This window comes from Marmota monax, unplaced genomic scaffold (assembly GCF_021218885.2).
Source record: "Marmota monax isolate L192 unplaced genomic scaffold, Marmota_monax_Labrador192_F-V1.1 WCK01_AAM20220418_F8-fsc00174, whole genome shotgun sequence".
Classification (NCBI taxonomy): Eukaryota; Metazoa; Chordata; class Mammalia; order Rodentia; family Sciuridae; genus Marmota; species Marmota monax.
Window position 1 is genome coordinate 2288449 of NW_026694860.1, and position 16334 is coordinate 2304782.

The 16334-nt window shown below is 34.6% G+C and overlaps 2 protein-coding genes across 17 annotated transcripts in view; one reads left to right on the top strand and one right to left on the bottom strand.

Moving 5' to 3' along the window:
• Positions 1-16334, bottom strand: part of Trappc3l (trafficking protein particle complex subunit 3L) — a 70066-nt gene that overhangs the window by 41731 nt on the left and 12001 nt on the right. The window lies entirely within an intron of this gene.
• Calhm4 (calcium homeostasis modulator family member 4) lies at positions 77-15428 on the top strand. Of its 2 annotated transcripts, XM_058573256.1 has the most exons (3): positions 77-353; positions 11191-11629; positions 14733-15428. In XM_058573256.1, the coding sequence occupies exons 1-3, from the start codon at positions 295-297 to the stop codon at positions 15114-15116; spliced, it is 882 nt and encodes a 293-aa protein (XP_058429239.1). In that variant the 5' UTR covers positions 77-294; the 3' UTR covers positions 15117-15428. The 2 variants fall into 2 exon arrangements, with proteins under 2 accessions (XP_058429239.1, XP_046282414.2); XM_046426458.2 differs by lacking the exon at positions 77-353 and having other exon boundaries at positions 11043-11629; positions 14733-15425.

The following is a 16334-nucleotide window of genomic DNA, read 5'->3' on the forward strand; positions in this document are numbered from 1 at the left end:
CCATCTTTCTATTATTGCAACCCTTTTCATTTTTAGAACAAACTGTACTTACATTTGGATACTTAGCTGGTGCTGTGGAAAGACCTGTGAAATCAGTTTCTTAACATGAGAATCTTTCTATGCCTTTGCTTACATTATATAACTTGCAATGTATTTCATGGATAAAGTATTTTTAATCACTAATTTCTAATACAAATTCCTACTGTTCTAAAATGAACTTTGATTTGTACTGACCCTGTTTTCAGTTGGAAGAAATAATTGGGTGAGATTTCTCCTGAGTCTGCACAATCTTTAATGAGCAGCAGATCTGCCAACGAGAAATTCAGGGTGAACCCAGCTGGAGCAGCAAATTTGTGAGTTTTTTTTTTTCTTTTTCTTTTTACTTAAAAAAAAAAAGGGTGTGTGTGTGGGTGTATGTGTGTGTGTGTGTGTGTGTGTGTGTTTGGTGGGGGGCGGGGTGCTTGTGTTTTCTTTAGGAATTTCCAAAATATGTCTCATTTATAGAGTGAATTACAAGTGAAAACTAAAACCAAAGCCAATTTAGATATCATTTAGCATAGATGTTGAATATATGGGAAACAGAAAACAAAGCTCAATCAATCCATTGGTAATCGCTTCTAATATTGAGTACTACCCGAAAAAGGGAAGGGTATCTTAGAGATAATTAATTCCAATGCTGCCATTTCTCCAGAGGAGAGAATGAGGCTTCAGAAGAACCGAATGACTTGCCCAACTAGCCTGCAATTGTGAGAGCCAGAAAGGCCTGTCAGACTCCAAGCCTCCATTCTGACGCAGCATTTATCACTGAGGTAGACAAAGATGGAGGATACTATTTGGAGTAGAGGTGGGTAGGAGATAGAGGTAAGAAGGAGGATCACTACTGAAAATAAGTCTATTTTTCACATAATCTTTTATTTGTGTGAAAAGTCAAATGTAGATTCCAGATTAGAAGAGGTGTCCTTACCTCTAGGTCCAGGTATCTTGGATAACCTAATATATAGGAGAAGAGAAGGCCTCTGTGTGATTTTTTTTTTAAAGCATGGGCAGGAATGCCTTTAAGAAACTTATCAATAAGATTGCTTATTCAACAAATTACTTTTGTAAATATTACATAATTTGATCAAAAGCTTCCAAAATTGGTTCAATACCATCAGACTCTTACATATGGGTTTATATTGTGACAAACATCTTTCTTCAGTCAGGTAGGATATTTATTAACACTAAATAAAATTTAAATAAATAGAATCTAAATATTATTTGTCATATATGACATACTTATGCAAAAAAAACCCAAAATACCATAAATTTACATAGGATATATGTTACCTATAATTAATTGATATTATGTTATATATTTACTGATATTACAGTAATATATACAATTCAGGTATAGGAAAATAGTGAATATGTTAATATTTTTACCAGGATATAAGGGATATAAGCAAGTGATATGAACAAAAATATTGTTAAACATAACACTAAGGGTCACCATGTATTCAATTTTAATTCTCTTATTTAAATCTTCCATGAACTTAATCACAAATTACAATAATGACTGCAATTATATCTACTTAGCATATAAGAAACCACAGAATAAAACAAAATGTGGCTATGTACCAATGCTACAACATAGAAATATCAAAGATGAAGAATGCAGAGAGAGAGAGAGAGAGAGAGAGAGAGAGAGAGAACATGGATGACAATGTATTTCTTGCAACTAGACATAAAGCAAAAGAATTTGAAAAGGAGAAAATATTATAACCCACCTACAAGCCATAGCCTCAGTATTGTGCCCATTTATAATTAAGGTCAGACTAAGAAAATGGCAACTCCCTACCACACACACTCTTTCTTGTTTCAAGACTAAAGGCTGTACCTTGAAGTACATGTGCAGTTGGATCTCAAATCCACACCACAGATCCCAAGAAATGTCAAAATAAATTTATTTATTTTTTATGGTTTTTAAAACCATAACAACCAACAATTTTCATATGTGAAAAATGGAACACTTAATTATTTTCAGAGGTTTGTGCTATATCAGGATAAAAATGTTTTACTGGTACACACACACACACACACACACACACAATATGAACTATGTACAATAATTTTTGGTATTTGAGAACCTGATAGTAAAAGAAATCAAGATCCAGAGTGCCAGGGACAGGGGGCATCTGCATGCATTTCCAATTGGGGTGTGCCAGTTACTCACTACAACCCAAAGTACCCAAGGCTAAAATTACTTAATTACATCAAATGCCCATTATTCTCCTGAAGTAATTAACATAGTTTTAAACTTAACCATGATTTTCACATCTATAACATCTAAATGGCTAAAGCTATTATGAGAGAGGATTAAAAAAGAATATTATCTTAACTGAATCTGTACAAAATGAAATTTAAAAAAAAAACTCTGAATTTAAAATAGAAAGAATAATAACACGGAGCAAATATAAACACATTTAAGACTACGAAATAAATTTTTAAAGGTAATCTTTTAACACCTACATTTTTTTGATGATCTTACTCATATTTGATTTTACACATAAAATTTAACTATTTTATATATATTTAATTTCTTATTTCATGCAATATGAAATACAAAGAATTGCTTAATCTTTTTGTATTTCCTCACAGAGACAAGAGGAAAATTCCTCACTTTTATGGATGTAATTAATCAGGAAAGAAGACCCTAAAATCTCTATAAAGAATCGATTATTCAGTTACAGTGAGAGATAATTTGTAACCATTCCCAGAGGTGTCATTTATGATACGCTTCACCAAACCCAATCTTTGCTCAACTGAAAAATTCTACTTGTAGCATCACCTTTCAAAATAAATCAAGAATTGCTCAGAAAAAACATCTTCTATGAAGTAGAATAATGCTCCTTTATAAAAGGATCTTACAATTTTTTGGTATTCCGGTCTTCTATGTGCAGGGCGAGACATAGTGCTTGGTAGAGGAAGAATGTGATCTTCAATTTCTTTTCTTTTGTCTATAACTTAGAGGTGTATAAGTCTTCCTCCGTTTTGAGTTTTGCAAATTCCTCCTTGCTTTGAGGCAGGAGTGCTACTTCTGCCTTCTACTGCTTTTGCTCTTTGCTGAACTCAAGAGGAAAACAAAAATCATGAACAACAGGACTGTCTTGTGTCTACGTAATTTGCCACTGCTCAAATAACTGCTTGACTGGTCAGGATGAGTTGTAATCTGGACCCATAAAAGTTGATAGTGTGAAGTCAGATCAGAAGCACCAAGACACTAAAAATTCTTTAGCCCTAGGGAGTTCAAGAGTGGTGTTTTGTTCTCATGCCAAGGCATTGTTTTAAAATCACAAACAGAAACCTTTATAATCTAGAGAGAACTAAATGTTAGCATTATTCAGTCTTGTATTGATTGTCCTATGAATTAGAGAGACAAGATCAGCAATACGTAGGCACTAAATCCTCATTCAAACCTTATCAACAACTCAAATGGGTATCACATTGTTCTCAGGACGTAGGCCCCCATATTGTGTGATTACAATATTCAAATAGTCAAATATATCCTTTATCTTTTTTCTTCTTTTCATAAGCAGCAACAGCATTTTAAGAAGTGTTGAATCAGTGATAATTTCTTTCAGAACTGTTGCACAAAATGGGTGCTCTATAGTTTAATAATGTATGTGATGATTTTGGCAGAGAAAGTAAGCCCTTAGCTTTCTTTTGATAGTTTCTAAGATGTTAACTATTGAAAGCTTGCTTTATTTATACAGAAATAAAGATATTTAAAGTTCAAACAAGAAATCTCATCTTGACAACTATGGGGTGTGGAGGATCAAAGCTGTTCCAGAAACAGAAGCATAAAGTTCAGTTTAGAAAAGTAGTTTCCTACCTCTTTACAGTTTGAGACAATTAGTTCTATTAGCTCTGGCATATTCTTGCTATAAAGGAACAGACTAGTGAATACTTTGAAGAAGTGTGAGGTAGTTGAAAGAACCTTGGAGGACTGGAAAGACTCAGGCTGAATTGCAGTTCTACAATTACTGGCTGTGTGGCCTTGGGCAAGCCACTTTATTGCTATATGGCTCAGTTTTCACATCTGCAAAATAGCAGTAATAATACCTACCTCAAAGAATAATTGTGAGTATCAAAGAGATAATATGTGCTATAAAACACACGGTAATGCGCTAAGTAAAAAATAATAGTCAATAACTATAGGTTATTCCTGTAGGTGAATTTATTGAGTGGAATTGTATAATATTTATGGTATTTCCATTAGTGCCTAGATACCATGATCTCAGGAAAATCAGTTTTGTTGAGTTGTGGGGCATGGAGGACTTTTCAGTAGCAGATTAATGACAACTTGTATAAACTATACAATTTACAACATGGTATTCATTCTCTTTGCCTTGTTTTAATTCATCTATAATCTGTGATGTAGTCGCTACTGTAATCATTGCCATTTTGTAGAATAGGAATCTAAATGTAGAAAGACTAGAAATTTGTTCAAATATGCCTAGATAGTGGGTGGGAAAGGGATTTGAGCTAACTTTATTGATTATAAATTAAGACAGCGTTGTTGTTTTTTTCCCCTATTGCACATATTCTAATTATGTTAGGACAAAATATTTTCGGGGTAGGCTCACAAAGTCACTAAGGTGCAGCTATCGCACATTGATGGGCTTAGTGTAGAAACAGAGAAAAACAGAAAAGATCTGTGTGCTCGGAGAGAGGGTATGATAATACTGGAATCAATCACTAAACTCTAATGGCTGTGGTAGGACCGCATCAGAGCCATTGTGGGAATTCAGGACATTGTGAGGAATTTAGAGAAAGCGAGCTCTTCCTCCAGACTAACAAGACTACTCTCTACCCAACAGCCCTCTTCCTGGGACACAGGGATAGAGAAAGAAGAACTTAGTTTCAGCCCAGAGACTTTGTACCAAGCAAAGCTGCACAAATGCAGCTGTAGTCATTGTCACTGGGTACACTGGTTTGCTGTTTTTCAGACTGTGAAACCCACTGACCTTCAGCACTTGTTAGGATCTGAGGGAACCTTTGTTTTGTTGTCCCTGGCTCATTCTTTTTATTTAAAGCCACCCCCTACTTAAATAGAAGACAGCTCCAAGTTTATATTTGAAGCAGGTAAATGATCTGTAATATCTAGCCTGGCAATAAACTACGAAGGAGAATCATTTCAAAATAATACACAGGTAGTTTTTTTCTCTCAGTAGAAGTTCTTTAGGCTGGCCAGGACTGACTTTGGACCTAGGGCTGAGACAAAGAAGTGTTCTTGAGTTTCATCAAATGTGCACTGTAATGAACCAATCCAAGTAAATGGTGAACTGGCCATACCTCTACACAGGGCCTTTGGGAGGTATCTGGGCAGGTGAGAGGTGGGAAACAGCTAATAGAAGATGAATGAGAGCTATTTCCTGGTACCATAATATCTGGTCCAGAGGCTTAAGCCCAAAAGAAAATAGATTACTCATTTTTTTTTCAAGCTCTTTCTATTTCTTAAGCCCAAAAGAAAATAGATTACTAATTTTTTTCCCCAAACTCTTTCTATTTAAGGCTGGTTTTAGTGTTTATTTTATCTTGTGTTATTTCAGTAATATCTGTGTGTGACTTGTCCCTTAAGGATAGCCCTAGAGTTTGGTGACAATCCCATATCTATGTGCCAACTTGTACCTTGTGAATGAGGTGGTGGGTCCATGCTGAGGAATATACATTTGATACCTATGTGTTGCAAACAGCTGCAAGTTATCTTTAACAAGGAGATAATTTAGCTATAAATTTCTATGGTCTGAATGTCCCCTCAAAATGCACTTGGCTTAAACTTAATCCCCATTGTGGTAGTATTAAGAGGTGAGGCTTTCTGAGAACTGATTAATAGCCATGAAGCTTTTGTCCTCATGAACAATGAAAGACTTGTAAAAAAGCTGGACAGAACTAGCTCAGGCCTTTTTATGTTTTGCTCCTCTGCTATATGAGGACACAGCAATAAGGTGCCATCTTGGAAGCCTTGAGCAACCCTCATCAGACATCAATGTTGTCATCTTAATCTTAGAGTTCCCAGCCTCTAAAACTGTGGAATATAAATTTGTGTGTGTGTTTTTTTATAAAAATTATCTAGTTTCATATGTTTTCTTATAACAGCACAAAAGGACTAAGACAAAGCCCGAAAGATAATAGATTACTCATAGATGTAATCCATCACAGCCATTGACAAGTTACACACACACTGGCACTACAGATGAAGTCATTATTTCAATAGCTAACAATAAAAAAACTTGCAAATTTGTTGTCAGTGAGCTCCTTTACAGCAATAATTTGACACTCCAATAGTGACATCTACTCCATCAATGGTCCATCCTTTCCTACATAGTTCCCAGAAAGAATGGTCTGTAATTTCCTTTCCCACTTCCACATTTCTCATATACTCTAATTAGGTAGGCTTTTAAATATGAAATTATAAACCTAAGGAAATATGTGGTTTTTTAATACTTTACTGAACACATTGCTATATATATTTCAGGCTTTATTTTCAGCAATAAAGCAGGACTGATACAGCTACACCCTCTTTAATTCTATTTTCCTTTCATTTTCAGTGGTTACATTATCCAGAGCTTGATGATGATCATTCTATGCATTTTTTTAAACTTGAGATATGCAACTATCCATAAAGAATATATAATAGTATTTGGAGTTTTATATAATAGTATCTTACTACATGTATCCTACAGCTTGGATTTTTCTTAAAGTTATTTAAGGTTTATCGATTTCCATGCCTGTTACTGTAGATTAACAGATTTATAGCAGGGATCAGCAAAACTTGTCTGTCAAGGACTAGAGAGTAAAAATCTTAAGTTTTGCAGTCATATAGATTTTGTCACAAGAACTCGGCACTGCTGCTGCAATGTAAAGGTGGTCTTTATCCTGAAATAACAGACATGTGACTATGTTCTATAAGACTTAATTTATAAACCCTGAAATTTGAATTTCATATAAGTTCCACATATCACAAAATAGTTTACAATTTTTTATACCATTTTAAAATATAAAATCCATTCTTAGCTTATAAACCATACAAATCAGACAGTGGGCCAATTTGGTCCGTAAGCCATAGTTGCCAAACTCCACTCTATACATTCTGTTACCATGGTGTATTAATTTATTTCCTTATTATTGGACATTAGTGCTGGAATTTCCCCTATGATTTTCTACATAATCAATATATTTTGCTAGTTATTTTGTGGGTAGTTTATAAAAATGTTTATTTTCTATTTTGGGGGGGATGAAATACTACATATCTCTACCTGAACACCTATATCTTAGACAAAACTTGCTAAGATTATTCTTTGCATTTTTTGTATACTTTCCAGTGTCTACTTGATCAATTCATTTCTGATAAAGATATGTTAAAAATCTCTATGATAAAACTGTTACTTTATAGTTCAATTAGCTTTTGCTTTATATATTTCAAAGTTACACAGTCACAGACATACAAGTTGACATTGGTATATCTTTATAATGGATCGTTGCTTTTATTATGATGGAACATTCATAATTAGCCCTTTTGACATTATTTGCCTTAGTTCACTTTTACCTTCTGTTAGTATTGTTCTCAGTGATCTACAGTCCAGTGCCTTTCTTTTCAAGCTTTACATGTGGTAAAATTTTGAGAGTGTCACTTGTAAGCAGAATAGATTGTTTACCACTTTATAGGCAAGTTGAAGCCAGTTCTGGCATGGGGGTTAAAAGTATGTGCCAGACCACCTGGTTCCTGATGTTGGTTCCTCCATTCATCTCTGTGTGACACTGAGCAATTTTCTTAATCTCTCCAGACTTAATTTTAAGTCTGTAACAACATTGAGGATAACATAATAACCTCATTATTAAGTGACTGTGGGAATTCATTGGGACAAAGTTCTTAGAACAGTGCCCAACATGTAGCACACCTAGTAAGTGTTAGCTATTTAAAAATTTAATTATGATTTTTCATGTATTAGGTCTCATTTCTACTGCTGTTTTGTTCTCTCTTTATCATCTTTTTCCTTTGTTTACCATCTCCTTTTATATCAACATCCCCCTTCTATTTCCTTTATTTTTGAATGACCTATACATTTTACATTTATTCTTTTTGGAATCATACTTGAATTTTATGGTTTTATTGAGATATAATTGCTGTACATTTTGATGAGAATATATATATGTGTATATACATAATATATATGTATTCATCAAATTAATCAGCATAATTAACATTTCCATCACCCCTAAATAGACAACTTAGGTTGTCTATTTGGCATCCATTAATTACAGGGTCAAATAATGGCCAAGTTGTTTACATCTCCCCTGTGACCCTGAACCCATGTACTGAACCACCTCCTTATCTAACTCTCACATAGTAAAGGAAATATTTTCCTGCCCTAAAGCAACTCATGTTCAGGTCACACACATGTAGGGACAGTTTATTGCCAAAAGCCCACTAGAATTATCTAAACTGGCCAGTCCTAAGTGTTTGCCCTTCCTGCTCTGCCTTTCCCATAGAAACCCCAATAAATGCTCTGGCTTAGCCTTTTCCTTCCTCTTTCTGCCTCCTGACCAAACCTGTTGCTTCCTTATATGACCTAGTATGACACTGCATACCCCCTTGTCTGGGAGAAAGATCCTTCTTTCTCTGATGTTGGCATCTCTTTGTTGTTACTTAGTCACTTTCATAAATTAAAACTCTGTGGGTACAAATTGATACAACTCTCAAAAAGTTTTCTCAAGTCTCTTTGTAATTTTTCCCTTCGTATCTCTCCTCCCCTACTTTCTAGGCAGGCATCGGTCTGGTTTCTGTCAATACAGATTAATTTATAATCCCTTGAATTTATATAAATAGATTCATATACTACATATCCCTTTTTCTGAATTATTTCATCCAGAAAATTATTTTTGAATTCAGTAATGTTTTGCTTATTTAAATAATTTTCCCTTTTATTTTGCTAGTAATATTCTCTCAAATGGATATTATAATTTGTTGATTCACACATTTGGTGATGGACATTTGAACTATTTTTTATTTATACCTACTATAAAGAAAGTTGCTATGGTCATTCATAGATAAGTTTTCATGTAGACATATGCTTTCATTTGTCTGGTGTAAATAACTAGGACATAAATGTCTGTGTTATATGATAGGTGCCTAGTTAACTTTTAAAGAAAATGTGTAGTTCAAAGTAGGTTGTCCAACTTGACATTCCATAATCAGTGTATGAGAATTCCAGTTGTTTTGCATTCTTACTGATCTTTGGTATGGTTAATCTTAAATTCTAGCCATCTTAGTAGATATGTAGTGATATCTTATTATAATAATACATAATATATGTAATAATTGCCTTAGTTATATCTTTAGAAATAAAAATAGTGTTTTCTATAGTTAATAATTAAAGAGACCTTTAAAAAGTATCCTATTGTGCTCATCAATATTTTTGCTCCCATGTCTTTCCTCAGGGTTCATTTTTCTTCTTGCTGTAATATATCCTTTCATAATTCCCTCAATGAGGTTCTGTGGGAGATCAATTTCCTAGTCTTTATGTATTTTTATTTTGCTCTGTCTTAAATGACAATTTAGCTGGTACTAAGCACCTTAAAGATAGTGTCTTCTAGGGTCTATTGTTACTGATATGAAGTCTATCTTTAGTGGGATATCTGTCTTTTCTTTTTTTGTAGCTATTAAGAATATTTCCTGTTTTCACATTCTGCATTTTTCTTTGCTGTGTCTAATTGTAAATTGATCTGATTTAGTTCTGCTCAGAACAACCAACATGCTCATGATGTAAAAACTTGACTTTGATTTTGCTATTAGTTATTTCTTTTCATAAATATTGCTTCTCTGCCTCTCCTTTCTTTTTTCTCTTTGAAATTCCTACTAGATTGTGAGTTGCTTAATCTGTCTTCTGTTTCCCTCAGCTGTATTATTTTATTTCATTGTCGTATTGCACTTTGGATGAGTTTCTCTGTTCTGCATTTTAAGTGACTAATTACATGTTTAACCACGTACAGTTGAAAGTTTTGAGAAGAAAAATTTAAAACCCCAACCAAGCCTAGTCCAGGGTCCTTCATATAGGAGCCACGCAATAAATATTTACCAATCAAATCAACATAAAATTACCTTACATATTTGATCATTTCATTAGTTACAGATATGCTAGTTCATTAAAAATAAAATATCACCTTTTTATATAAGAAAAAGATACCACATAAACAAATTTGCAACTTAACTTTTAAGGCAGCACATAGCAATATTCTGGGAACAGAAACAGATTTTAAATCTTTATGCAAAGTTAGAATGTTTTTCTTGTTATTTGGCTTTGGGGGTACCTAGGCTTATTCTTCTTTGGAAAATTTTTGGGGATATGGTAGAATCCTTAGGTTATGGAATTTCCAATGGACCCTAAGTTTCAGATTGTTCTAGTATTTGATAATATTCATTATTCTGTATATTGTAACTTTATGATGATAGAACCCTCATCTAGTACAAAGGCAGGAGTGTCTCTGTTTCGCTTCCAGCACTCTATTTCCTGATGCTCAGCATTTTGTGTTGTACAAAGCAGCACACAGAGATGGAGGCAGTCTGTTCCACAAGCAACCTATGCTCTTTTTTTTTAAAGTAAGATTAATTTTTTTTGTTGTTTGTTTAGTTGTCAATGGACCTTTATTTTATTTATATGCAGTGCTGAGAATCAAACCCAGTGCCTTACACATGCTAGGCAAGCGTTCTACCACTGAGCCCCAGCCCCAGCCCCGCTATGCTCTTTTTACTCTTTTTAGTAGGAAGATGTATTGAAAATTTTCTCAGTTTATACATACCAAATGAGAATTGAGATACCTTCCATTTCTTCTAGCTATCATCTGGAGTGTATTTATTAGGTCAGGATTCACAAAGTACCTAAGGAAAGATGTTAGAATCCTTTAAACATGTAAGTATGTTGGGTCACTTGACATAACCAGTTAAACCAGTAAGAGCCCATAAAATGGTTATAGCTGTGGAGTCTAATGATCAGAAAGGGCCATAAGCTGATTTGTGGATGTACTTCCCATGATGAGCCTGACCCTCAACAATATTGTTTCTTCTCTGCAGAGAAGTGGAACCTTTATCAACTCTTTGATTGCAGTGTTGACTATTGGTGGACAACAGCTGTTCTCTTCATTTACTTTCAGATGTCCCTGTCAAGTTGGAAAAAACTTCTATTATGGTTCAGCCTTTCTTGTCATTCCTGCTTTGATCCTTCTGATTGCTGGCTATGCTCTGAGAAACCAAATGTGGACGATTACCAGTGAATACTGTTGCAGCTGTGTCCCCCGCCGCCGGAACATCAGTCCCTTGGAGCGCAGCCTGGCTTGCCTTAGGATATTCAGCATCACAGGGAGGGCGCTTGTTGCACCATTAACATGGCTGGCGGTGACCCTGCTGAAAGGCAATTACTATGAGTGTGCAGCAAGTGAATTTGCATCTGTGGACCATTACCCGGAGTTTCAAAATGTCACTGCCAGCAAACGAGAAGAGATCCTAGCTGGCTTTCCATGTGACAGGTCAACTCCTTCTAATGTGATCCTAGTAAGAGATGAAGTAGCTCTTCAGCACAGGTACCAGTCGCAAGTAAGTTTTTGATTTTTTTTTTTGGCACGCTATTCCATAATTACTATAATACTGGAAACATCTCACATTTCTGCTACTTCTAGTATTGTCTGATTATGGAAAAAAACTAGATTCCATTCATCAAAATGAGTTCCACTGAGCAGTTGCATAGATTGTAATTAGGACATTGTGCTTTGGAGTCAGCAAACTGGGATTTAGTCTTGCTTTGCTATTCATTAGCCTGAAAAAAATTGATTAAGTTATCCATGCTTCACTTTCCTCATTTGTAAAATTGGGGTATTAATAGTATTTACTGCATAGAATTGTTGTGAGGAATATATGAGCAATATATTATATATCTAACATGTAATAAATGATCAATATATCATACATCTAAAATAACATATCTAAAATGCCCCACCCTATGAATTTATATTAAAAATAATGAATTTTATGAATATGGTTAATACTGTATTGTAAATCCCAGCTTGCTGCATGTATGTTCTCACGATCTTGCTTAAAATTACAGGAAGCTTAATTATGATTTAAATATCTCCAATGATGCTTTTAAATTTGGTCACTCCATGGGCAGGTTTGTGTCAAAGGATGGGATGGAGTGGGAGGAAAGCTTGCATCTACTACATTTATAGATTAAATTTTAGAAGTACAATTTTGCATTTTGTCAGGAGGGAAAAAGTCATTGCCTCCCATCAGTCTCTCCAAGGTGTTTGGGAAAAACATACTTTCAAAACACTGTAATACAGTAAAAACATATTTTTAAACCTCTTACTGCAAAGACATATAAGATTTCTTACCTAAAGACTTTCAGTTATTAAAACTGAGGAATGCTAATGCAGTTTAATTGAAAAAGAAACTATAATCAAAACAGACAATACTGAAGTGTTGCAATATGTTTAAGAAAAGTTAAAAATCCCAATAGGTTGTGCTTTGTCTCAATTTGTTTTTTTTTTTACACTAGCCCTAAAAGTCAGGCAGAGAGGAATCTTGTGAAGCTATGTGACAAGTCAAAAAATCAGTAGGATTTTTAAAAAATGTTCTTGCTTAAGAAAAACTAAAATATAATACAGATATTATGGTAAGATTTTCTTAAGGTCAAAATAAAATGCATACACAGATTACTATGAAAAAGGTCATTTTACAGTTCAAAGTACCATTACCAGTAGGTTTTGCTTTCGTGACAACAAAACTTACATATTTTTAGATATTTATCATCTAAAGTACTGTATAAATATTTCATGTCTCCACTTTCTCATCATATTGAGAGGTAGATGATATTAACCCCGTTTTACAAATGAGTTGCTAAATTTCAAAGAGTTTATGTAACTTGCAGATGTTCACAGAGCTAATAAATGGTTGATTAAGATATCCAGAGGTCATGTTGTTTCCATTTCACCAGGTTGCCTTCTGCAACCACCTTGAACTTCATTGTCTTTTGAAGAATATATGTTGCTTTTCAGTTTGAGTTTTCTGAGTTGACTATAAGGTCATATTAAGTTAAAATTCCTTCTTTGTCCATGTCCCATTGTAAAATACCTCTGACATTAGTTTCACCCATTTCAGTCTATCTTCTACACACATGCCAAAAGTATCTTTTAAATGTAAGTTGGATGGTGAGGTCCCTCTCCCTAAAGTCCTTTTTCTATCAGCCTAAGCAGAAATCCAAATTCCTGGCATTACATACAAAGTCCTTCACGACTTCTTCTCCACGACTTCTTCTCCACGACTTCTCCACGACTCCTATGAACCAGTGAATACAAGTTTCTTGTGGTTCTCCCAACTCTTCAGGCTGTTATATTCCTGTCTTCTTTCCTTAAGGATTCTCAACTTCTTGCATCTTGTGAACTTCTTTTATTCTAAGTCTGAATACACTCGTCTGGTAAGTGTTCCTGATGTTCTTCTCCCTAAAACGAATTCAATTCTCTTCTATTGTGCTCCTTCGGTGCCATGTTTACTCATACCAGAAACGATCACATTGTGCTCTCTTTCAGCTTGCTTATTAATCTCTCCTTTTGCGTCTAAAGACTATAAGGAGAATAAATCCCCATTTGAGTCCCCATTACCAAACACCACAGGCTGCATAAGGTAGAAAGTCAAACTGGAGCTTAATAAGTGATAGTTTATGAATTAATGGGCATCTAAGATGACATTTCTGCCACTATGCTGGCCTCTATTCGGTTAAATTGTTACAAATATAAAACTGTAGTTTTTAGCCTCTATAGAGGCTAAAACTTGCACTGTGCCATCCTAGTTACTCCAGGCTTGTAGTCAAATGGCAAGATACAGAAGAGGTCTTCATTGCCCAAACTGGCTGCATACTGTTGTACTGTTGGCTTCCCTAAATGTGGGGAACTTGTCTTTCTTAATTTATTTACAAAGCAATTGTTAAATATTAAAAATAATAATAAAAAGAAAAAAATTATTCCAAGACTAGAAACCATTTATGGTGGTCTTTAAAAGCATGCACTAAATACTAAATAGTCCACTTGAAAATAATAAGGTACTACAAGCTGCAATGACTATACTATCCATAATAAATTTAGAGACTTGAGTTTCCTCACTGTCTTCTTTAGTTGCAAAAGAAGAGAGGAAAGAGCAATACAGGAAAAAATATCAATGAATACTTGTTGGCACATGATTGAAGACATTTTGGGAGGCTACCATTATTGTCTATCATACTATTATTTTTATCACCATCATTACCAAATATTCATTAAGCTCCCAAGGAATGAATGGGCCTGTACCTGATGATTTGAGAAGTAAGGTTGAGCTATAAGCAAAGAACAATGTTTATGTATCTTATGTAACGTTAATTGATGGGTTATGGCGTCTGTGACTTAAAGAATAGTACTTTAGAATCCATTCCATATTAACTGGTCAAATTCCTTTGTAATCTGAAAGCCAAGTTGAAACGACTTGACCTATCCTCTCAGATTCATTTCCACATCCAATGATCAGCTCTTGTTAATGTATTAGAGACTAGAAAAACAAAGTTTTTACCCATATCTAAATTCTCAGTTTTGTAGGAATCCCTCTTGACATGGCTGTTTCTTGAATATTTGATGTATTGATGTTTTCTGTTTTTCTTCCTAATAATTATATGAAGATGCTGGGCTGGATTTTGATCACCTTGGCAACCATTGCTACCGTGGTCTCCTGCTGTCTGGCAAGGTGCTGCTCTCCCCTCACCTCTCTGCAGCTTTACTACTGGACCAACCACCTCCATAATGAGAGAGAGCTTTTTGAACAAGCCGCAAAGGAGCACTCCAGTCTTCTCATTGGGCAGCGCATAAAGAAACTATTTGGCTTCTGTCCTGGGAGTGAAGATGTCAGACACATTCGTATTCCTTCATGTCAGGACTGGAGAGATATTTCAGCACCTGGTCTTCTATGCATGGGTGACACCTCACAGGGGCACTATAGCTTTCTTGGAGACAGGGTGGTTGAGGATAATGAAGACAAACCAGAAGGCATTGAATTAAAACCTTGATAATAGCATCTTTAACAATTCAAGTTATTTAACAGATATTTGACTTTATGATGATGGAGTTTCAATGCAATCTCTTCATCATTTTCTTTCTCCATTTAATATTTGTTGGTAGAAGTTCATCCAAAAATACTATTTCAGAAATCAGTTTGACAATTGTGTCCATCTCTCCCTTTTTAAAATTCATTGATGGTTTGGTAATGCCTACAGTGTCATATTGATCTAATAAAAATATGAAATTTTAAGTCACATCAAAATTTGCCTCTTTTTTCCATTATTTGCTATTTGTGAAAATTTATATTTCTGAGTGGCATTTTTTTCATCTCCACATGTTAGCTACCTCATGCAGCCATTGTGAAGACTAAATGTAATAACATCAGCAATATGTTTACTGCAGCACCTTTCATAAAGTGTTAATAAATTTTAATTTTTCTCTTCCTCTTTAAACTCTGTGTCTTCTATCATTGTTTTCCTTACCTCTAATTTCTGGCTTTCTCTATTTCTACCTTTATATAATATCTAGAAAGTTTCCACTGTCTATTCCTCTTTCTTAAAATCTGAATATCTGACCTATTGGGAAGAACAATAAAATGCCTTGCTAAACTAATAACATGTGAAGAAGGTCTTCAGTCATCCTTCCATAATCAGGAGGAAGTGATGCCTTATGGTATCATCATTAGTATCATACTGTTATTTGTAGCTTACCACATATTCGGAACATTTTAATGGCCTAGACTACATACAAGGATTATTCTAGAAAACTTACTCTCTGTGCTGTACTACAGGGTCTCATCTGTGCCTCTTATTTATCAAATTGCACCTTGCATTAGAAGTCTGTTTGGGAAACCAGGACTACTGTTTGTTCTTGTTTATCCATTACTATAACCCCAAAGGGGAAAATATGTCCCTCCTCTGCCTGCCTTTGCTATGTGATTTCTAGTATTTGACAATTTTCTAATTTATCTTGATTCTTTTTTAATATTTTTATTAGTGCATTATACGTAGTAGTGGGATTCATTATGCCATATTTGTATATGCACACAAGATAATTTGATCACTCTCATTTCCCAGTACTGTCCCTTTCCCTTCCTTCTTCCATCTCCCTCATCTACTCACTCTACTGATCGCCCTATTATTTTTATTCTTATTATTACTTTAGCTTGTACATTGTAATTGCGTGTATATATGTACATATATATGTGGGTATATACACACATATGT